This window comes from Miniopterus schreibersii, assembly GCF_964146895.1.
Source record: "Miniopterus schreibersii genome assembly, chromosome: 1".
Classification (NCBI taxonomy): domain Eukaryota; kingdom Metazoa; phylum Chordata; class Mammalia; order Chiroptera; family Miniopteridae; genus Miniopterus; species Miniopterus schreibersii.
In genome coordinates, this window is record NC_138101.1 from 1,136,216 (window position 1) to 1,159,676 (window position 23,461).

At 45.7% G+C, this 23,461-nt stretch overlaps 1 protein-coding gene across 2 annotated transcripts in view; it reads left to right on the plus strand.

Moving 5' to 3' along the window:
- FAM193A (family with sequence similarity 193 member A) overlaps positions 1-23,461 on the plus strand; it is a 111,471-nt gene that overhangs the window by 32,151 nt on the left and 55,859 nt on the right. For both annotated transcript variants that reach the window (XM_081129342.1, XM_081129343.1), the window contains exons 2-4: positions 93-338; positions 19,453-19,583; positions 19,913-20,080. In XM_081129342.1, the coding sequence (XP_080985468.1) occupies positions 93-338; positions 19,453-19,583; positions 19,913-20,080 (545 nt within the window). The remainder of the gene's footprint in view (positions 1-92; positions 339-19,452; positions 19,584-19,912; positions 20,081-23,461) is intronic.

Below are 23,461 nucleotides of genomic sequence, written 5' to 3' on the forward strand. Positions count from 1 at the left end.
TGCACTTTGTAATTTTAAAACTACATATATTTTTTAATGACCTTGGTTTTGTGGATCATGTTTTGAAAATAGAAAATGTTTTTCTATTCCAGACTCCTTTTAACTTTGGCGTGAATCATAGAACTCCACCCTACCCCGCCGGGGATTACTGTCTTCTGTGCAGAAGCGAGCGGAAAGATTCTTCATTCCTAGAGAGTGGGATTAAGACTGCGAGCAAATTGGCCCTTTCCGTGGCTCCCAAGGGCAACAATGTGCTGCACCTGCCACTGTGGGTGTGCCCAGACTGCCGGCGGACCGTGGAGAAGGAGGAGAGGCATGGTGGTCTGGATCAGCCAGCGGTGAGTACCCTGCCGAGCTCACACCCCCCCTGGCTTCCTTAGCCCGTGGGTTACAGGGCTTATTGGGCAGTGGGGTAGTTGATGTGGGTCTGCTTTCTGAGAAGAACTTCTTCCTGTGCCATATTCTGGTCCCTGCTCCACTCTCTACCCGCTGGGCCTTCCTCCTGGTCTTCCCTACCACACCTGCAGGAGGTAGTAGGGAACCTGCCCTCCTTGGTCAGCAAGCTTGGTCAGCAAGCTTGGGGCCTCAAAGGGTGTGCTTTTTAGTCTGGTCTCAGGATTTCTTTGGCACAGCAGTTTGCTGAAAAGCTTAGAAGGCTTTTCATGTGTTGTTTAGTTTTAAACAATCCTGTGTGCTGGTAACTCACCTGAAATTCTTTCCCAGATGTAATCCTCAGGTGTACGTTAGAACTGCATGTCTTTTTTAATGACCTTGGTTTTGTGGATCATGTTTCCCCCTTTTACCTTGATTTCATGTTTCAGCTGAATGGAGGCTGTCTTGAGGCCCAGGCTTGCGTGGGAAGGCTACACCCTTAGTCTGATTTTTGTCCCAGATTGTGGCTTAGTGGGCCCTGGCTCTGAAGGGGCTTTCAAATCTGCTCTTTGGGTTCTAGAAGGAGTTTGCTTTCGCAGCCACTTGAGGCCCCACAGTCTAGGGCTCCTCTGTTCCTTTGACCTCTGCTCAGAAGCAGCTGTCCTTGTAACCCCCGTTTTCTCACCTGGGACTGCTTTCTGCATTGGTCCCAGGACAGTTTGGAGAGTGTTTTGCTGCTGCACAGTGAGTCATCTTGGCCTTTCTGGGTCTTATCTGTCTCCTTGCTGCCTGACACTGAGCCAGCGACTTCTGTTTTGGGGTTTCCTTGAAGGCAGCGCCCCCAACTCACATGGCAGTTTCTGTAGTAGTGCTTTAATAGCTAAACCTCAAAATAGAAATGGCATGGCTGACAATGGCCTAAGCATGGTATGTTATTGTGTTGTTGATTCCTAACGACAGCCCTATGAATTTGGCACTGAGATTATGCCCATTTTACAGCTGAGGACACTGAGCCTCGAGAGATTGAGTGCTGTGGATAGAACCGAACTTTTAACCCAGGGATTTAGGACTGAAGCCCACAGTCCAAACACACTTGTTCTCGTGCAAGGAAGAAGGGAAGAGAGAAAAAAGGAAATAAATGGCGTGGGAGGCGTTGCTCAGCGGTTGAGTTTCAACCAAGGATCCAGGAGATCGTGGTTCGATTCCCAGACAGGGCACATGCCCAGGTTGTGGGCTCCATCCCCACTTGGGGGCGTGCAGGAGGCAGCCGATCAGTTACTCTCATCATTGATGTTTTTCTCTTTCTCTCCCTCTCCCTTCCTCTCTCTGAAATCAATTTAAAAAACATGTTTAAAAAAAAGGATTCTCACCCACCTGCCTCCCACAGGCCCCTTTCCCTGCTCTGTCCCCCAGCACCTTTCTAAGTGCTGCTGAATCTCTCTGTTGTGTTTCTTCTTCACTGGAATGTATACCCCCTGAGGACAGCTGTTTTTGTGTAGCATTTCCTTACCAAGAACAGTGCGGAGCCTGGCATATTTTAAGTACCCAAAGTATTCGGATTAATGAATACATAAATGAATGAACAAAGGAGGCAGCAGACCCTGGGATCTCCCTGGGGAGTAAGAAGGTGGGCAGGCAGTGTTGAGTGTCTCACCCTCAGGTCTTTGTGTGTTTATCATTTTACTTTGTTTCCTTTCTCTGTGTGCTTCAGGTGTTTGGTCTTCCCCTTGTTAACGGAAGGCTGTTCAGTACCACTGATGCTCATTTGTTCCTGGTCACTGCCCGGCATTCTCCAGCCCCCCAGCTCAATGTGTGCTGCGCTCCAGCTTCGCTGCCCTCTCTTCCTCTGCCCATCCTGCTCCTGTTTCAGCCTGACTGTGCCTTTGGGGAAGGGTTGCTGCTGTTCCTCCTGGTTTGGGAGGCAGGTGGAAGTACCTATGACCTTTCGTCATTAGTCTTTTTTTTTTTTTTTAACCCTCACCTGAGGATATTTTTTCCATTGCTTTTTCAGAGAGTGGAAGGGGGAGGGGGAAGAGAGAAACAATGGTGTGAGAGAGACACAATAATGGGTTGCCTCCCACAAACACCTCGACTGGTGCTGGGGATGATGCCTGCAACCAAGGTATGTACCCTTGGCCAGAATCGAACCCGCGACCCTTCATTCTGCTGGTCGACACTAACCACTGAGCCACACTGGCTAGGGCTCATCATTAGTCTTGCCACACGGAGTCTCGCCTCCAAACTCCCAGCTTGTCCTGGACAATGGATTATCTTATGAGGCTTTCTCTCCTTGTCCAAAAGTGACCTGGGACCACAGAGGGAGGCATCACGCTGGCCTGTGTTTGTAGACTTAGAGTGTTACTTTTGTAAAGTTGGCCTCTTTGTTCAAGCTGGTTAAAATTGCTGGCCTGGTTTTTTGTTGTATTTTTTTTAAGATGTAATTTACATGTGGTAAAATTCACCCTTTTAAAGTGAATATAGTTCAGTGAGTTTGACAGACTTACACAGATGTGTAACCACCACTACTGCACAAGCTCCCTGTTCATTTTTGTTGGCAGCACCCTCCCCTCACACCCCCAGCCCCTGTAACCACCGACCTGGTTCTGTCCCCACGGCCTTTCTTTTTCCAGGTGTCACAGACTCTTGTGACTTTGCGTGGTGCTGTGTATGCTGAACAAATGGTAGAGCTGTGCCCGGTCTGTTGTCTCATTCACTGTTGATGGACCTGGGTTAGCTTCCAGATTTGGACTCAGCTCTGGCTGAGTTATCACATGGCAAGAGGACGTGAACCTCTCTCTCTTCCCAATGCCCCACACCCTCTCTACCCTGCTCAGCTCGGCTACTGACCTCCCACCTCAGGGCCAAGTTTGAAGCTGACCCCAGGCGCTTGCTCACCCCTTATCTCTCTGGCTGAGAGAGGCCCTTCTCATTGGGGCTTCTAGGTACCCATCCCCTTCCATCCCCTGCCCCCCCCCCCGCCCCCCCGGCTTTGTGCTTGGTTATTTCTTTCCTCTTCTGCATCACAGATCTTTTCCTCTGTCCTGGGTCATGCAGGTGCTCTAGGATTGTCCACTTTTTAAATAACCCGCCCTTGACCAGCCCTCCCTCCCTGCTGTCACCATTGCCTCCTGAATTATATTTTTCGAAACTGTCAGAGTTATTGGTATGTAGCTGCCTGCAGACGGTCTCTTTAAGTCTTACCATATCTGAAGATGCAGTGCAACTCTTTGAATTACTCATATTTCTGCCTTTTCCCTTTTTCTAACCAGTCTTGCTGGAAGTCTGTCAATTTTGTCTTCAAAGAAGAACTCTCTCCTTTCACTTTGTCTGTTTCATGAGTTACTTCAGTTTTATGGGTGTGTGGTATATATTTGATTAGTGAATGCTGTGGGACACACAGTAAACGTTGACAGGTAGGTGCCCATGAGCACAGTGAGTCGCTGTCCCTCTCACCTGTCTCCTCGCCATCCTCCTCATCTTCCCAGAGGCATCATGGTCGCCAGACTCTTGTCTCTTCCCCTGGAGATGTTCAGCTCTACTCTGTGTGCAGGTGGTAGTGGCAGGCACCTATCAGTAAACGAGACCTGTGGTTCACCTAGCCCCTTGTTCTGGGAGAGGGGCTCACATGCCACAAGAGGGGCCGCTTGTCAGTGGGGCTGCTCTCCAGTTTCTGGGCCTCTTCCAAGGGCTGCTGACAGGTGTCTGGGAGCCTGAGCTTGGGTGCCATCTGCTTTGGGGAGTTGCATGCCTGTGCTCATCACCTGGAGACCTGTGGGAACCTGAGCCTTGCTCAGCCTGCCTCCTGGGGAGGAGGGAGAGAGTCCTTCTCCTGTACAGACACCAGGAGGCCTGCAAGGAGCCACTGGACCTTCATCCCACTCGATCCTGCTGACTGTGGCCACACATATAGTGGTTTCTCCTTTCCCTGGGTTCCTCTTCTGCCTTCCCGAGTTGAGTTCTTTCTTACCCATCAGTTTTTATTCTTCTCTGGTATGTGCTGGAAAACCTCTAATTGCTGTTCTAGATTTTGAAATGTTAGTTTGTGTTGGCTCACTTTTAAGTATTATCCAGTTTTCAGTATATCTGTTTTGAGCCATCAATTATCTAGAAGTATTCACAAATATCCAAATATATGTCTCTTGGATTACCTTTAACTGTATTGACTTTTACTTGAATGCTGTTAGAGTTAGAGGTTGTGGTCTGTGGTCAGTTACACTAATATGTGGTTAAGTTTTTCTAAACGTCCTGTGTGAAAATGTCCTCTCAGGGTTTAGGTCAAGAACTCTGTGCCCTCCCTTGTTAATTTGCTTGTAAATCCTTCCGCGTTTTTATTGATCCTTTGTGTGCTTAAATCTGTCAATTTTTAAGTAAAATTAGTTAAAACCTCCTCCTGTGCATGTATATTTGTCCTTCTTTCTAGATATTTCCATTTTGATTTACATGTTCAAGGATGTGCGGGTGAATATAGGGTAAAATGACTAAACCTTGGTGATCATTCCTTTTCTGGCACTGAAACCACCTGGGGGGCCCTTAGTCCTAAAGAGTGTTTGCTATTTGTGTAGATGCTCAAACTCCCTCCCTCTCCTTCTCATATCCCTCGTTTTCAGTCCCTGGGTGTGGCCTGTATTAGGTGGTGGGTCTTGTGCTGTCCACGGAGGGGCAGGCTTAACTTGGTCTTGTTTTGCAGCCTGCTTGTTAATAGTGAAATTGACCTGCTCACTGGGATTGCCGGCCGGTGTGGGTTTAGTTATCTACAACGCAGGTCCCGAGTCCAGCATCGCCCCCAGCCTCGTCATCCCCCTCTGTGCCCTGGCAGGCCTGTCACCTCTCACAGAGCTCCCTCTCTCCGCTCGTGGTTAGCTACAGCGCCTGCACTCCATCCCACACGCTGTCCTTGGCCCGCCCCTCTGAACTTTATACAGATATCAGTACGGTAGTGTTATTTTGTGTCTCACGTATTTTGTTCAGCACTATGTTTAAGATTCACAGATGCTTCTTCGTTGTCACCTTTTTGAATGCACTGCGTTGGTGTGGTTTCCAGGCTTTGCTGTATGAACATGCACCTGGAGCTCACACTCCCACGTTGTTGTGGATACACGTAGAGTAGAAGTTACAGAGTCATGGGATTTATAGCATTAACGGACTACAAGTTAAGATCAGTAGCATATTTTTCAATGAAGACTGTTTTCTAAAACAATAATTTAGTGAGGGACCTGGCCAGTGTGGCTCACTCGGTTGAGTGTCGTCCCATGCACCAAAAATGCAAGTTCGATTCCCGGTCAGGGCACATGCCCAGGTTATGGGCTCCATCCCTGGTGGGGGGCGTTTGGGAGGCAGCCGATCAGTGTTTCTCACATCATTGTTTCTCTCTCTCTTCCCCTTCCTCTCTCTGTGAAATCAGTAAAAACATATTTTTAAAAAATAATGAGTAGAGTAGCATTGTTTTGAAAATCTTTTTAATGTTTGTATAATAGAAGATGCTAGATTCTCAGTCTGTTGTGATAGGTCGTTTTGACTGAAGTATATAAAGAAAATATTTTAATAGCTTTTTAAATTTATTTTTTATTTTTAAAATATCTTTATTGATTTTAGAGAGAGGAAGGGAGAGGGAGAAAGAGATAGAAACATCTATGATGAAAGAGTCATCATTGATCGGCTGCCTCCTGCACGCTCCTGACTGGGAATTGAGCCCACAACCCGGGCATGTGCCCTGACCAGGAATCGAACCACGATCTCCCGGATCCTAGGTCGATTCTCAGCTGCTGAGCCATGCCCAGCTGAGGTAATAGCTTTTTTAGATAACTGGATTTTCTTCTTAACCAAACCATGACAAGAAATAATTTTTTGATGGTTACTTACAGTGTAGAGTCCAACAATATCAGTGAATTTTTCCTCTGCCATTAAATTAAAATCCATGTTCTCTCCTGCACTCTGGATCCTAGGTCAGTGCTCAACCGCTGAGCCACGCCCGGCCGGGCTCTCTCTTGCACTCTGGATGAATCTCTTGCTGGTATAATTTTGTAACATTACATGTTGGTCATTTGTAAAATAATGGTTTACTGGATTAGGCAGATCCAGCTTGTGCTAACACCTCTCTTTGCTCAGTACAGTATTGAAAAGTCCTATTTGTTATCACCACCACCAGCCTCATCAGAAAAGTCTTAAATGTGGAGAAGCTTTTGAGCCACAGTGATGGGTACAGGTTTGCCAAACTTCTAATTGCTTGAAAGCTCAGATTTAATGATTAGCCACAGATAGTGGCAGCTGTTTTCCTTGAAGTGACAGACTCATTTCATTCATTTTTGAGAAAATGTGTGGCAAGTGTCCACGTCTGAATTACCTCGTTTGGTCTGTCAGGCATTCTTCCCCTCGAGTTACGTTTTGTGAACATCGTGGCTCATTCAGCGCTAGGCGCTCGGTGCTTTTCTCAGGGACACTGCAGAAACGCTTTATGTGCACTTCCTGTTTTGTCAGAGAGACTTTTTGAAAGTTGTGGGCTTAAGGGCTGAGATTGAACACAATGAATGATTTTACTGCACAAGGAACATTCTTAAGTGGAACTGGTCTTTGTACTTTTTTAAAATATGTTTTTATTGATTTTTACAGAGAGACGAAGGGAGAGGGAGAGAGAGAGAGGAACATCAATGATGAGAGTCATTGATTGGCTGCCTCCTGCACGCCCCCTACTGGGGATTGAGCCCCAAACCCGGGCATGTGCCGTGACCAGGAATTGAACCATGACCTCCTTGTTCCTAGGCTGATGCTCAACCACTGAGCAACACCTACTAGTCAGAACTGGTCTTTTAAAATCGGATGCATGGTAGTGGTGGTGAATGCAGTGGCCATTATGCATCTGGCCGCACAGCCTCGATTCCTGCTGAGAAGCCTGCAGTTTCACCCACCATTGCTTTTGCACCATCACAACAAATGTCAGCACAGTGGGAAAGGCCAGTAACATCTTGGTATTAATATGGAAATGGTTTTTACTAGTGGACCTGCTGAAAAGGTGGTCGGGACTCCCAGGGGCCACGCTATTGGATCCACTATTCTGTTGGGTCATTTGTCTTTTCTTACCTGTAGGATTCCTTTATATGTGTTTAGTGTGAGGTCCTGGTTCGGCTGCATGCATTGCAGACATCTCCCGCCTGTTTTGCTTCCCTCTCCCTATGTTTGTAGTGTCTTCTGATGACGACTAGTTCATCTTTAATTCAGCCAAACTTCTCACATTATTTTTTAGTAGTTACTGCCTTCTTTAGTTCTGTTTATTAGTGTTTTTCCCTGTATGAAATCATAAATGTATTTTTGGTATGTATTTTCTTGTTAACACAGTCCAAAGAAATATGTGAATGACAAATGCAAGCCACATAGGTCATTTAAAATTTTTTAGTAGCCACATATCAAAAACTAAAAAGAAACAGGTGATACTGTATTTACCTCAATATATCCAAGCTCATTTCAGCTAGTACTCAATATAAAAAATATTAATGAGATATTTTCTATTTTTTCATACTAAATATTCAAAATCCTGCTTACATTTCAAATACGCAGTAGCTACATGTGACATGGGGCTACTGAACAGCACTGTTTTGTGCTTACATTGTTTTGCCATCCATATTTAGGCCTACAACCTGCCTGGAATCGAAATAAAATTTTATATGCTGTGGAGTTAAGGTCAAGTCTAATGCGTTTCCATGTGGAGACCCAGTTCCCTAGTGGCATTTATGAAGTGGCCGTTGCCTGGTGTCCTCAGCACCACTTTGTTGTAAGCCAGGTGTCCGATGTGCGCGGGTGTCACCCTGCTCTGCCCTGTTGCGTTGGTTGGTTTGTCCTTGCCCCCCAGCTTGTTGACTCAGTTCCTGGAGGTTTGCAGTAAATCTCACCTTCAGAAAGGGCACCCTCTTAATGCTCTGCTCTTCAGCATGGCTTCCTCGGTCTTGGTTCTTTGCATTTCTGTATAATCAAAAATTACTTATCAAGTCCCACACACACGCAGACCGTGTCGAGAGTGGGCTGGGGTTGCACTGACTGCACGTCAGAAGAGAGTTCACTTCCTCTACTGTTGAGTCTTCTCACCCATGAGTGTGGGGTTTTCCCATCTGTACGTGTTTCCTGTTTTTCTCTGTTATGACATTGCATCTTTTCCCAAAAAACATTTACCCATAGGTATGTGACTTTTACTTATACTGTTCTAAGTGATATTTTGCATTTTTCCTCCTCTAACTTTATATGGAATCGACTTCCTTTTAAGTTGTTGATTTGGTAGGAGTCATGCATGATTTGACCTCACTGGTCTCAAGTGGACCCAAACGTTTTTCAAGGGTCCCACTTTGAAGCTACAGCCTTTCTGTCTCAGATGCCCTGTGTGTGGCCGGTGGTCGTGCAGCCACCATTAAAAGTCTCCATACAGGTGACCTGTACTCCGCCTTCTCAGCCTTGGTCACTGGCACAACGCCAAACGAGAGGAGAGTGACTCGTGGAATACTGGGGGGTCGTTCTAGACAGCACCTGGCATTAAGGCGGAGGTGAGTGAGCAGCAGACAAAACAGGAGTGTGATAGTCAGAACTGAGCCAAGGTAGTGATGGTGTCAGTAGTCATGGGTCTGGGATTGGGTTTTTTACTTGAAGGTAATAAGGTAGCTTGTTACTATTTCTTGGGTGCTGGCAGAAGATCCAAGACTGCTGGGTCAGAGACCAAGGACTTCATGACTTGTAGTCCAGCAGGCATCATGAGCAGGAGCATGTCCGTTTTCCTCGCTCCCACCTCCCCAAATCCCAGGTCAGTGAGGCAGAGGCCCTCCACAGGTGCTGAGGTCATGGTGAGTCTGTCACAGCTCAGGAACCCTGCCACTCACTGGGAAGTCAGCAAGGCTGCTCTGCCTCAAGTCATCAGCTGCATAACCCCCCTGAGAAGCAGCCTGGAGGGGTGGGTCAGAGCACATGCCACAAGACACAGAGAAGGTGAGAGTCCATGGAGGCCTGGCCTCTAGCAGTCCTCTGGGTTAACAGACATTTCAAAAAGTTAACCCAGAAAGGTAGGAAGTGCTGAACATGGCCACAAAGAGAGTGTACCTGACATTTGCTAGATGCGTGTTGGTGGAGAGTGTGAGCAGAAGCCAGACTGAACCACGAAGAGTAACTTAGTGGCGAGGAAGCTGAGAAAGTCCACTGAAGGTGCTGGTTTTTAAGATGCCTGGCAGTGAGGGGAGGAGCGGACAGACCTGGAAGAGAAGTGAAGCTGGAGAAGGGACGTGGGTTTTTAAACACCGGAGGGAGGAGCTGGTCATTGGGGAAAGGCTGTTTTGTGCTGTGTAATGTTTGAGGTACAGATGTATGTGAATGTGTGTGTGACATACATGTTATGAAGGGTAATAAAATGAGCACTAGGCCGTTCCTGATACTGTGCACCCCTCCCTGCCCCAGGCAGCCACTGTCCTTGAATTCTGTATTTACCATTCCCCTCTTTTTTTTTTTAATTTTAAATATATCTTTATTGATTTCAGAGAGAGGAAGGGAGAGAGAGAGAGAGAGACAGAAACCTCAATGACGAGAGAGTCATTGATTGGCTGCAGCCCGCAACCCGGGCATGTGCCCTGACCAAGAATAGAACCCCGATCTCCTGGATCCTGGGTTGACACTGAACTGCTGAGCCATGCCTGGCCGGGTCCATTTCCCTCTTTACACCTGTTCTTAGCCTAACGGCCGAGAAGCAGTTCATGCCCCCCTTAAAAAACAACAACAACAAAAAAAACTTAAAAAAATTTTATTGCCTATATGTGTATCTCTGAATAATTAATCATTTCATTTTGTCTTTGATCTTCATGAAAATGGTGTGTGCTGTGTTGTCTTTTGTGTCTTGCTTTTCTTTGTTGAGAAGATTCTTCATGCTATTTGGGTTTTAGTCATTTCCGTGAACTTAATTTACACAGAGTTCAATACGTTATACTATTACTTATTCAGTAATTTTGTTGAAAGATATAGAGTCGTTTTTCATTTTTTGCAGTTATAAAAAAATTGTGCCTTGGCACGTGTAGCTCAGTTGGGTGGAGCGTCATCCCATGTACCAGAGGTGGCAGGTTCGATTCCTGGTTAGGGCACATACCTGGAGTGTGAGTTCGATCCCCAGTCAGCGTGCATGTGGGAGGCAACTAATGGATATTTCTCTCTCTCTCTCTCTCTCTCTCTCTCTCAAATCAATCAAAAAAATTTTTTTTAATGCTGTTAGTGGCATTTATACCCATCTCCTGGCATTCATTTGTAAGGGCTGTGTTAGGGTGTGTATTGGTCAGGATTCTCCAGAGAAACAGAACCAATAGGAGGTAAGGATATAGGTAGAGAGAAGAGATTTACTATAGGGATTGGCTCAGTGATTATGGAGGCCAAGAAGTCCCATGGCCTGCCTGCCCTCTGCAAACTGGAGGCCTGGGGAAGCTGGTGGTAGAGCTCAGTGATTCCAGAGGCCTGAGAATCGAGGGGCCAGTGGAGTCAGCTGGGTCTGGGGTGAAAGTGCTGGTGCTTGTGGGCAGAAGATGGAGGTCTCCATTCAAGTAGGAGGGTGGTGCGCGCCCTCCTCCATCTTTTGTTTGTTTAGCCCTAAGCAGAGCTCTGGAGGCCTCCTCCTGGGGAAGGGAGGCTTTTCACTCAGTCTTCCCATTCAAATGCTAACCTATTCCAGAGACACCTTGGGCACACCCGAAAATAATGTTCTACCAGCTACCTGGACCTTCCTTGGCCCAGTCTGGTTGAACATAAAATTACTCATTGCAGAGTGTTTGTGGAGTTGCTGGGTTATAGGTAAATGAAATACTTGCACTTATAAGAGAATACCAGTTTCCCAAGTGAGTGTTCCATTTATATCCCCACAATCAGTGTTTGAGTTTCAGTTGCCCTTATTTCAGCTCACACTTGGCATTGGGAAGGCAGAGTTTGAAATTGTGTGGGGGTGAGAAGGAGAAAGGTTGACAAGTGGTGGTGCTCATAGGTCCCACTGAGATGGGGGAGCCAGGGTCTCTTTCTAGAAGAATCTTCCTTCTGTTGAGACAGGATTTGCAGGCAAGGCTGCACAGGATGCAGGTAAGGTGGGGGGAGTGTAGACTTTGCTGAAACTGACTTTGAGGGGGAGAGTGGATTTCTCGGGGACTGGATAAGGTTCCAGGTGGTCTCCATGAGAAATTAGAAGTGAACTGGCAGAGTGTCTGGGTTGCTGGCCAGCCTGAAGTCCCTGTCAGAGGTAGAAACGTCACTGTGCGATGGCCCTAGCCTGTCCATTGACGAGGATGTCCCCCTCAGCTGTATCCCAGTGTCGGATTAGGAGAGCAACTCGCAGAGGGTTGGTGAGAACAGGCCACTGGCTGTACAGGCCAGAGGAGGACGTTGCCTCCAGGGTGTCTGAATGCAGTTGGCTCACCTCTCCCACTGGTATGCACCGTGGTCCCTCTTGAGTTGGTGGCACCCTCCCTGAGTTTCTGCTGTAGCTGCTTTGCCTGCCTCCTGCCTCACCCAGGCCTGGCATAGAGCAGTCACATGGGAATGGTTTCTGAGTGAAGGAACAAGCTACCTTTGATTAATATGCAAAGGCAGTGTTTCAGGATTTCAAAATGTGTATAGTATGCACAGTAGAGTTCACACCTTGGGGGCTGTGGATGTATTTTCATGGTCTTTGAATTCTTGGACAGTTAAAACACTTTGCATTTTGATAGTGTGATCACCAGAGGTGCTGTGTATTGAAGGGCTTTGGCCCTGACTTCTGTGATGTGGAGGCCTGGGGGCCTGGGTGCTTCTTGTCAGGGCTCCTGAGAAAGGAGCAGAGATTGTCTCAGTACTTACATTCTATGCTGAGGCCAAGCAAAGAACCATCGAAGGCCTGGCCTGCTCTGTGCAGGAGAAATTCAGACAGGCAAAGAGGTGGGCTGGTTGAGACATTTTGCAGAGACCTTCCAGGCTGTGGGCCTGACTCAGAAGAGCCTGCTACTTAGTAGCCAGCTTATCATTTACCTTTCTATTTAAAATAATGTATATTTGAATTTTAATAATTTTCAGGGTTTTTTGTAAGTTGTAGACCAACTTGAGTTTTTATACTTATACAAGGGCTTAAAAAACACAAGTTATATTACATTTTATGTTTGTATATGTTTAAGTAGTAAGTTTGGCTGGTTGGGGGTGGGAGATGGCACTTTTGGAGAATTTTTTTTTAATATATTATCGATTTCAGAGAGGGGGAGAGAGAGATAGAAACATCGATGAGAGAGTCATTGTCAGCTGCCTCCTGCACGTCCCCTACTGGGGACCGAGCCCGCAACCCGGGCATGTGCCCTGATTGGGAATCGAATCCCGATTTCCTAGATCATAGGTCAGTGCTCAACTGCTGAGCCATGCCAGCTAGGCAGAATTGTATTTTCTTTAAAGAGGTCTGTGTAGCACTGCAGCATCCAGCCACAAAAATGACTGTTGGGCAAGTTAATATTCAGTTTTTGTGTTTTCAAGGTTAACTGTTTTAAAGGCTCTTCTTGGTTGTGCACCTTAGCAATTGTGTCTGTGTTCTCAGGCATATGGTCGAAATGTAAGTCCTGCATTTACACTAAGGAGCCAGTTTCTTTAATAGTTACTATATACAAGGCATATGGTCCCAGTTTAAACCATCCATTGAAGACTCTGCTGATATTCCTCCTTACGTTGAATGTTTGCTCTATTGGATCTTTGTTCATAATACAAACATACAGTCCCTTTATAATGAACTTCATAAAGGTGGCTGCTGACATAATTTGTCACTACTGCCCAGAATTGTCAGAATGAGAGGACAGAAAGATCATTGGAATGGTGGTCTTCGGCTTTTTTCACTTAACATATGCTTTTGAGATTCATCCATGTTACTTACTCTACTGCATGTGCCAGCAGTTAATTCCCTTTTTTTTTTTCTTTTTAATTTATTATTATTTTTAAATATATCTTTATTGATTTCAGAGAGAGGAAGGGAGAAGGAGAGAGAGAGATAGAAACATCAATGATGAGAGAGTCATTGATCGGCTGCAGCCTGCAACCCGGGCATGTACCCTGACCCAGAATCAAATCCCGATATCCTGGATCCTAGGTCGATGCTCAACCACTGAGCCACGCCTGGCTGGGCTAATTCCCTTTTATTTCTGAGTAGTATTCCATTGTATGGATGAACCACAATTTGTTTCTCCATCAGCAGTAGAGGGACATTTGTGTTTGCTGGTTTTGGCTGTTGAGTAAAGCTCCTAATAACATTTCAGTACAAGTCTTTGTGTGGACATAGTTCATTTTTCTTTGACAAATACCTAGGAGTGGAATTCAGGGTCATTAGGCTAAGTGCATGACTGATGTCATAAGGAACCATCGTGCTGTTTTTCACAGTGCCTGTACTGTTTCCCAGCCATCTTCCCCAAGGCCGGGTGTTGACGGTCCTTAATTATAGCCGTGCTAGTGGCTCATCATGTTATCCCACATGGCTGTAATTTGCATTTTCTTAATGACTTGTTGAGCATCTTTTTAGGTGCTTATTGTGTCTCATTGGTGAAGTGGCTGTTCACACCTTCTACCTATTTTTAATTGGATTGATTGTCTTACTGACTTGTGAGAGAGTTTTATATATTCTGAATACGGGCCTTTTATCAGATATGTTTCTCAGATATTTTCTCCCAGTGTGTGGCTTGCCTTTTCATTATATAACACTGTTTTTTGAAGAGCAAAAGTTTTACATTTTGGACAAATCCAATTTATCAACTTTGAAATGATTTGGGCTTTTTGTGTTCTATGGAAGAAACAAAGATCTTTTGCTCTGTGTTTTTTTCTAGATGTTTTATGGTTTGAGCTTATACATTTGATCTGTGACCCATTTTGAGTGAACTTTTGTGTCTTTTGTAAAGTAAGAGTTGCAGTTCATCCTTTTGTATGTGGATGCCCGGTTGTTCCAGAACTGTTTGTTGAAAATAGTGTTTTTCCTCTTTGAATTACCTTGGCATCTTTATCAAAACTCTGCTTTTGGACTCTGTGTTCCACTTTGCATACATACCCTCCTTTGCCAGGACCATGCTATCTTGACGCCTTTTATATTAAGTCATTACATTAGGTAGTAGGGGTCGTCCAGCTTTGTTATTTTTTCAGGTGTTTGGCTATATTCGGGTCCTTTGCATTCCCATAAAAAGTTCAGAAACATCTTGCTAGTTTCTACAGAAAGACCTGCTGAGATTTTAACTGGTGTTCTGTTAAATTATAGATCAGTTTGGGGAGAATTGGCTCTTAATATTGAATCTTTTAATCCATGAGTGTGGTATGAAGCTCCAGTAATTTAGGTCTTTCAAATTTATTCTTAGAATAGTTTTGTAGTCTTCAAACTGCAGGTTTGCACATAGTATACTGAAAAATGTCCAAAGTATTTCATATTTTTCTTGCTATTTTAAATGGTGCTTCTAAACTTTTTTAATATCCAATTGTTTATTCCTAGTATATAGAAATGCAACTGTTTTTTTTTTTTTTTTTATATTGAACTTGTATCCTGTGAAATCCCATTTCTAGTGGTCTTTTGGTAGATTCCTTAGGGTTTTCTACATAGGTAATCACGTCATCTATAAATAATGTGTTTCTTGCCTGGCCGGTGTGGCTCAGCAGTTGAGCATCGACTTAGGATCCAGGAAATTGAGGTTCAGTTCTTGGTCAGGGCACATGCCTGGGTTTCGGCTCTATCCCCAGCGGGAGGCGTGCAGGAGGCAGCCAATCAAAGACTCTCATCAGCGATGTTTTTCTCTCTCCCGCTCTCCCTTCCTTGCTCTGAAATCAATAAAGACATATTTAAAAGTAAATAAGTAAATAAGTAATGTGTTTCTTCCAGTCTGTATGTCTTTTACTTTTTCTTGCCTTATTACGTTTGTTAGGACCCCCAGTATGATGTTGAATAGGAGTGGTGTGAGCAGACATTCTTCCCTGTTCCCAGTCTTAGGAGGAAAGCATTTAGTCTTTTACTGTTAAGTAAGATGTTAGCTGTAGGATTTTGCACATCAGGTTGAAGAAGTGTACTTCTATTTTCAGTTTGCTGAGTCTTATCATGAATGGATATTTAATTTTGTAAAACTTTTTCTACATCTTTTAATATATCATAGAGGTTTTTTGTGCTTTTTGTTGTGAAAATTAGTTATGGTGATTTTTTTAAATGTTGAGAGAACTTTGCATACCTGGGATAATCCAGACTTGGTTGTGATGTATAAATCACTCCGTTGGATTTGCTAACATCAGGATTATCCCATCTGCGTTCACAGGGGGTATTAGTCTGTAGGTTTCTTGTCTCATGGTACCTTTGTGTGGTTTTGGTGTCAGAGTAATACCTGCCTCATAGAATGAACTAGAAAGTATTCTCTCCTCTTCAATTTTTTGGAAGAGTTTGTGTAGCTTTGGTATTATTTCTACCTTAAATGTTTGGTAGGATTTCCCAGTGAAACTGTCTTGACCCAGAGTTGCCTTATTGGGAAGGTTTTGACCTAGGGGTTCAGTTTATTTGATCTTTATGAGTGAGCTTTGTTAATTCTTGTCTTTAAAGAAGTTTGTATAATTGCTTCACAATGTATGTCATTAGGCTGCACCCCTTAAACTTACGCAGTGCTGTATGTCATTTATATCTCAATAAAACGGGGGGAGAATTAGTTTTATGGCAAATGTATTTGCATGAAGTTTTTCAAATTTTTCTTTATTTTCATTTAATTTGTGGGATCTGTAGTGATTGTACACTAACCCTGCTCCTTTCATTCCTGATATTTCCGTTGAGTTTTGTCTCTTTTTTCCCCTGATAGCCTTGCTAGAGGTTTATCATTTTTATTGATCTTTTCAAAAACCACATTTTGGTTGAATTGATTTAACATTTTCTATTTCATTAATATTTGCTTTTAATGCCTGGCTGGGCTTGGCTCAGCAGTTGAGCCTTGACCTAGGATCCAGGCGATCGGGGTTCGATTCCCAGTTAGGGCACATGTCCGGGTTGCGGGCTCGATCCCCAGATGAGGGCGTGCAGGAGGCAGCTGATCAATGACTCATCATTGATGTTTCTATCTCTCTCTCCCTCTCCCTCTCCCTCTCCTTTCCTCTCTCTGAAATCAAGAAAGATACATTTAAAAATGTATATATTTGTTTTTAAGTTTATTATTTGTCTTTACACTTAACTTGTTACTCTTTTGGTTTCTTAAGGTAGAAGTTTACATTATTGACTTTAGACCTTCTTTTCTGACTCATGTTTAATTTTATAAAGTTCTTTGTAAGCATTACTATAGTTGCAGTCCCAACGTTTTGACATGTTGTCTCATTGTGCTCAAAATATTTTATAATTTCCCTTATTATGATTTATTCTTTGACCCATGGATTATTCAGAAGTGTTTTTTAACTTCCAAGTATTTTGGAGTGTTTTCCAGATACCTTTTTTTTCTTGATGTACAGTTGACATACAACATTATATTAATTTCAGGTGTACAACGTAATGACTTGATATTTGTATATATTGCAGAATGATCACAACAGTAAGTCTAGTCAGCATCCATTACCACACAGTTACAGTCTTTTTTTCTTGTGATGAGAACTTTTAAGATCTGTTCTCTCAGCAGCTTTTAAACACATAGCACAGTATTGTTAACTTTAGTCTCCGTGCTGTTACATCCCCAGGACTCATTCATATTATAACTGGAAGTTTCTACCTTCTGACTTAATTCTGTTATAATCTGAGAATTTACTTTTGTATGATCTAATTTCTGAAAATTATTGACTAGTCTTGGTTGAATTCCATGTACATTTGAAAAAATTTGTATTCTCTTGTTGGAAGGCGTGTACTGTGAATATTAGTTAGGTCACATTGGTTGATGGTGGTGTCCGCATCCTTTCTGATGTTTTTGTCTGCTTCATATACCCCCCTTTTTATCTGAAACACTGTTACCTGCGAGTTAGACATCTTAATTCTGTCTTACAAATGCTTTTTCATTTTCGTTTTAGTCTTGTTTCTTGCTGTGCTTCATTTTGGATTATGTTTATTACTTGTCTTCAGGTTTACTGATACTCTACTGTGTTTAATCTCTTAAGTCTATCTTGTTTATTTTTTCTTTTAAGGTTTTTTTTTTTTGTAAGACAATACACTTGTGTTATTTTATTTAAGCCACTAACTTTGTGGTAATTTGTTACAGCAGCGTGAGGAAACTAACATTCTTTCACCCACCAGCACATCTGCTCCAGGAGGCCAAGATGTGTCTTGTTTGTGACCATGTCCCTAGCATCTAGAGTGGGGTCTCTGTCATGAGAGGCGCTCAGGAGATATTTGTTGATTGACTGGACGGTGGCATCAACCAGGAGCTCCCGCCCCCTGGGCTAAGATGAAGGACCAGAAGCAGTCACCTGATCCTTTAAGGCATTTTTCATCTGTTGAAGCTCTGTGCTTATTTTTACACCTTTAGTTTCTCTACTCGTGTTTGTGTTTCCCTCTATTTTCTTGAACACGTTTATCTATAATCTCCAGTTTCAGATCCTTGTCTACCTAGCATCACGCCTGTTATTTTGGGGTCTATTTCTATTGATTAGTTTCCCTCCTAGTTATGTCCTATTTTCCTGCTGCTTGGTTCTGTTCTTGGATGCTGGACATTGTGCGTTTTACATTGTTGAGTGGCGGATTTTGCTGTTTTCTTTTAAACTGCTTTGAACTTGGACAAAATGCAGTAACCAAAGTTAAATCTATATGAGCTGAGTACTGTAAGGTGACATGTGTAAGGATTTACTGTGTAGTCATCTTGCACCCTGTTTTAACAGGCCTTAACTCATCCCTTGTCAGGTTCTTGGTTGCTGCTCTGAGTCTTTCCTGTGTGTCAGGAGCACTGTTGGTGCTGGTGCACGTGGGGAGCAGGTCAGGAAGTGTCCTGCTCTCTTGAGACTGACCGGAACTGATCAGCCAGTGATGAAGGCAGGTAAAAAAACAGGAAAATTGGCAGTTTGTGATAATAGGAGATTACCTGGGGTGATCAATGTCAGGAGATGGCCACCATACCATTCATTCGAACATAAAGAATTAACTAGCAATTGGAGGTCAACTACCAGATCTGTGAAAGGAACTAAAGAGCAGCCACTCTGGAGCATGGGGAGGGGGCTCCAGTTCACACTGGGAATACGCCCTCCTTGGAGAAGGTGCATTTAGGACCCTGGGCAGCAGAGAGGCTGCTTAGGAGCTGCAGGCCTGGCTGGTGGGCTTGCTGGGGTCCTCCTTGGCCCCCTCCAGGACCAAGCTGAGAAAAGCTGGGGAAACAGGAGGGAGACCCTGTCCCCATACTGCCCCTCCAGCACCCTCTGCTGACAAAGGGCGGACATGGCACCACTGGTCAAGGAGCAGAGTTTGCAGGGCCAAACCCTTCCTCACAGAGCAGGGCCTGGAAAGGGTGGGTTTGGAGAGGCAAAAGGTCATGACTGGCTCAGCCTACCTCCCTGAGCAGGTGTTGATCGTTTTGCTGAGGCATGGTAGGTAGAGAAGATTCTGTCTTCAGAGATTGGATGGATTAGCACTCCAGGCAAAGGTGGTGAGTGCAGTAAGTTAGAGCGGAGTCTGTACTGGGAACCTTGAAGACTAGGCAGGAAGTTAGTTAGTTTCCTGGTGTGGAGCTCCATGCTGTCTCACATCACAGTGGGTCAAGGTGGAAGAGCCAGCAGAGCTGTCACCCCAGGAGCCCAGGCAAGAGGTGGCCATGGTTAGACTGGGCTGGAAGCAGGGGAGAGTGACAGGTATGGTCTGCTGAACACCGGAGGCAGGGTGGGCAGGACAGGAGAGCATGCCATCACTGAGGTGACCTGCACACCCAGCTAAGGAGTGACACCCAGGCCCCACTGGACAGGCAGGCTTGAGGGGTGATAAGAGGAGGAACCGTGCAGTTCTGTCCATATGACAGTTCCCTTTAGGAGTCTCCCGTAACTCTGCCCTGGGTGTCAGAGAAAGTTTCCTGTGTAACATTGGTTCAGAAATTTCCAGTGTCTTGGTTTTATGTGTTTTCTAAAAGGCATTTTTCTGAAACTTGTACATGAGCATTTGAACATGAGTCTGCTGTTCTCTCTTCCAAGCAGGGCCAGGACTTCCTTCTCCACGGCCCTCTGGGCGGGTCCCCAGCGGAGGCAGGCAGCGGGAGGCTGACTCTGGGCACCCAGCCGCTGCCCTCAGACACATCGTGTGCTTGTGAGGCCTGCAGCGAGCGCAGGTATTTGTGGGTGTGCAGGAGAGTGGGCGAGGCCACTGAATGGGGGCTGGGGCTTGGACAGGGGCAGCAAGGTCAGAGAGGTGGGCTGGGGGCTGGTAAGCATTCCCGATCCCTGTCGTGGGAGGGTGACTGATGTCTCCCAGAGACAAGGTCTTGGGGACTGGACGGCCAAGGGCACCCTGGGGACTGTGCCAGCCAGCCGCAGGAACAGCAGGATGGAATGGGGAAGGAAGTGTGTGTGGACGGGAGGGGCCGTGGTGGAGTAGGGATGGTGATGCTGAGGACTGTGCTGACTGGTTCTGAACCCTTGCCCTTGTGCTGCCTCACAGAGAGATCTCGGCAGAGACGGACCGGGAGCCGCAGCAGCTGCAGAACTACTGGTCCGAAGTGCGCTACATGGTCCGCTGCATTTACCGCCAGGCAGGGACCCCACTGGCAGATGACCAAGACCAGACTCTGGTGCCCGACAAGGAGGGGGTGAAGGAGCTCGTGGATAGGTACACGTGTCCCCTGTGTCGTGTCCCTCCCTTGCCTGTGCCCCGGGAGCCTGGCCTCTGCCCAGGTGGGCTCTGCTCTCAGGGTGCGGGTGCACTCTGGGTGCTCAGCAGACAGACCTCTGCGTGGAGTTTCAAATTCTAGTTGCTGAAAGACTTACTACCCACATAATAAAAGTGAAGTGACATGCTTGTCTTTTTTTTTTTTTTTTTAATATGTCTATTGATTTCAGAGAGAGGAAGGGAAGAGAGGGAGAGAGAGAAAAAAACATCAATGATGAGAGAGTCATTGATTGGCTGCCTCCTGCACACCCCCTACCAGGGATGGAGCCCAAAACCAGTCTTGTGCCCTGACCGGAATCGAACCCCGATCTCCTGGATCCTAGGTCGATGCTCAACCACTGAGCCACACCGGCCAGGCTTCTGTCATTTCTGTGTTGAGATTGACACTAAGTGCCTACTGTGCTAGGATGTGCTGAGCACTTGCTCAACCCAAAGAAGAGCTTTCGGCAGCTGCCCCATCCACAAGGTGGAGATCAGGGAGGCCCCTTGTGGCCAGGCAGCTGGAGAGCGTGCACAGCGTGAGTGGACAGCTGCGCCAGACTGCCCATGGGTGTTTCTTGGGCAGCGGCGGCTTAAACGCGGTATCTGATCTCAGTACACACCTCGTGCTCATGACAGTGCAGTTTGAGGTGGATCTAGTTTTGTTATCTTGTAATTTTAGCGTCTTTTCCTGCTATTTGAAATGTTCCAAATAAAAGCAGTAAATCTGAAACGGGCGTTTCCTGGGTTGATTCTCGTATTAGTTTCTCTCATGTTTTGAATGCAGCACCTTTGGGGGTTTTATAAACTCTTGCTTGCTGTGCGTGGTTTATACAGGACGCGGGAATAGTGACTGGCCGTGGGCTGTGTTAACTAGTTGATGGACTCGGCCAGCGTGTTTAGGGTTTGACCTGTGAACCTGTTGTTCCCTGAGCTGGTTCACCAGGTGGGGAATGTAGCTCTTTTGAAGTTAGGTTTCCTAGTGAGTATTAGGAAAACGTGCGTAACCTGCACACACGCCCATGACTTCACAGCGTATGAATGCTTGTTTTGGAGGGGGCTAAAGAGAAGTAAAAGACGATGGAAAGCAAATGTTCAAACAATGCGCAGAGGAGGGATGTGTGGCAGAGATGGTGACAGTGGTTTGTGGACGGCGGAGGCTGGGAAGCAGCGTACTCGCACAGTGAAACACACTGTAAGGATGTAAAAGTTCCACATCCCCACCCGAGGTGTGTATGTCGTGTATACTGTGTTATTCCCTGTCTTTGTGTCCAAGAGTACTTTTTGTTTAAATGCTGGTAAGTCTGGAAGGGGGTGTCCTTGAGGCCCATCTCCCAGAGCTCGTTCAGCTGGCGGTGACCCTTTCTCCTCTCTGTGGCCTTGGCACCCTGCGTGATCTGGCTCTGCCGCCACTCCTGCCTCCTCTGCCTATTCTCATACCCTCATTTCTGCCCTTGGGCCCTGGCATTTGCTCTTCCCTCTGCCTGGAATGCTCTTCCTTTTTCAGGGTTTCTCTCCATCTTTCTTCCTTCCATCATTCACATCAGTCTCCAGGCACCTTCTCGGAGAGGCCGCCCCATTGAAAGTCCGAGGGCCGCCTCACACCGCTGTTAATCCCCTCACCTTGATCTTATTACACTGCTGCCCACCTAGACCCATGTTAAATGTGTGCGTGTGTGTGTGTGTGTGTGCGCACGCGTGTGCGGTCATCCTACCCAGCTCACCTGGCTGCCTCACCGCTGGATGGGCACCGTGGAGTGGCGTCCAGCACGTGGTGCAGTCTGTGCTGCAGGTGCATGTGGATGAGCCTCCACAGCATCTTCAGCACACTCCTGCCTCTCGGTCGTGTATCTTTAAGATCTATTTGCAAAAGTGCGACATGGTCATTTCATTGAGTTTATAGGCTACAGCAGTGGGCAAGGAAATAAGATTAAGTGTATGACCAAGCTCACCATACTAAGGACCTAAGGAGGAGGTGTCCAGTCTGCTTGTAAGTTGGGTTGTCCCTCTGTCATTTGAGTCTTGTGTGGCTTTTCTTTAACAGATGAAATACATTCTGTTTCAGAGGAGTGTTATACTAGATGGTTATGCTAAAAAATTAATTTATCTCTCTGAAGTGTACTAATAACCACAACGGGAATCCTGTCCCTTTGTACTGTGTCTCTAGCCACGTTTTCTGTAATGTTCCATTGCGGGATTTTACATGGCTCTTGTCTTTTACAGCTTAGGTAGTGTGTGAATTTTAAAGTGGAATAAAGCAGAATAGGCAGCTTGGCTGGTGTGGCTCTGTTGGTTGGGTGTCATCCTGTGCACCAAAGGTTGCCAGTTTGGCTCCTGGTCAGGGCATATACCTGGGTTGCAGGTTCAGTCCCTGGTTGGGGCATGTACGGGGGGAGGGGGGCAACCGTTGGATGTTTCTCTCTCACATCAATGTTTCTTTCCCTCTCCCTTCCTCTCTTTCTAAAAAGTCAGTAAAAAAAATAATAAAGTGGACTAGGCAATAACTCACATTCTTCTCTTTTGACCAAATGCGGTGCTCAGCAGGTGAAAGGATTCATTGTATAAAACCCAGGAACCATGTATTTGCAACTTGTGTCTAATGCAGCAGCTCCTCCTGCTGACTGGGTGTGGGTGGATATGGGATTGTTGCTTTGGTGGTCCTAGGTTTCCATCTAGAGGCTCCTCAGAAGCACAAATGAAAAGTAAAGCCAGATGCTGCAGAACAGGTTAGGGAAGAAGTTCATGAAAATGTTAACTGTTAATTGTGGCGGGGGGGGGGGGGGGGGGTTGGTTTTTTTCTTGCTCTTCAGTTTACAAATTTTATTTTATACACTTTTATTGGGTTTTTTTTGGTGGGATGATTTTAAAGATATTCTGTCTGTAAGTTTCCTCTGATTATAAAAATAGCATAAGCTCATTTGGATTGTGTACTGAATTCCTAGAAAGAAGGAAGGAGCAGTCTGGAATTACCTCATTGGGTCCTTTTTTCACCTGTTAACATGTCAACGTTCAAACATAGTTGTCTTCAGTCGCCTATGTTCATTCAGTGGTCTAGGGGGTGAGGAGATGCATCTCCAGGCAGCTGCTGAGGCACTCGTGTGTCTGCTCTGCCACCTGCTGGCTCCGTGGGTCCCAGCACCTTTCTTAGTCTGTGGGCTGTGTTCAGTGTTTAGTGTGAGAGCCCACCAGGTGGGCGACTGAGTGCAGGTGAGAGTCAGCCCCCTAGGTGGGTAAATGAGTTAGTGCTGACACGGAGTAAGGTCTCAGTAAGTACAGGTTTTCTGGTTGTTGTGGGATGATGTGGAGAAGTTCCTGCCACTCCCTGCCTGTCTCCCTCCTTTG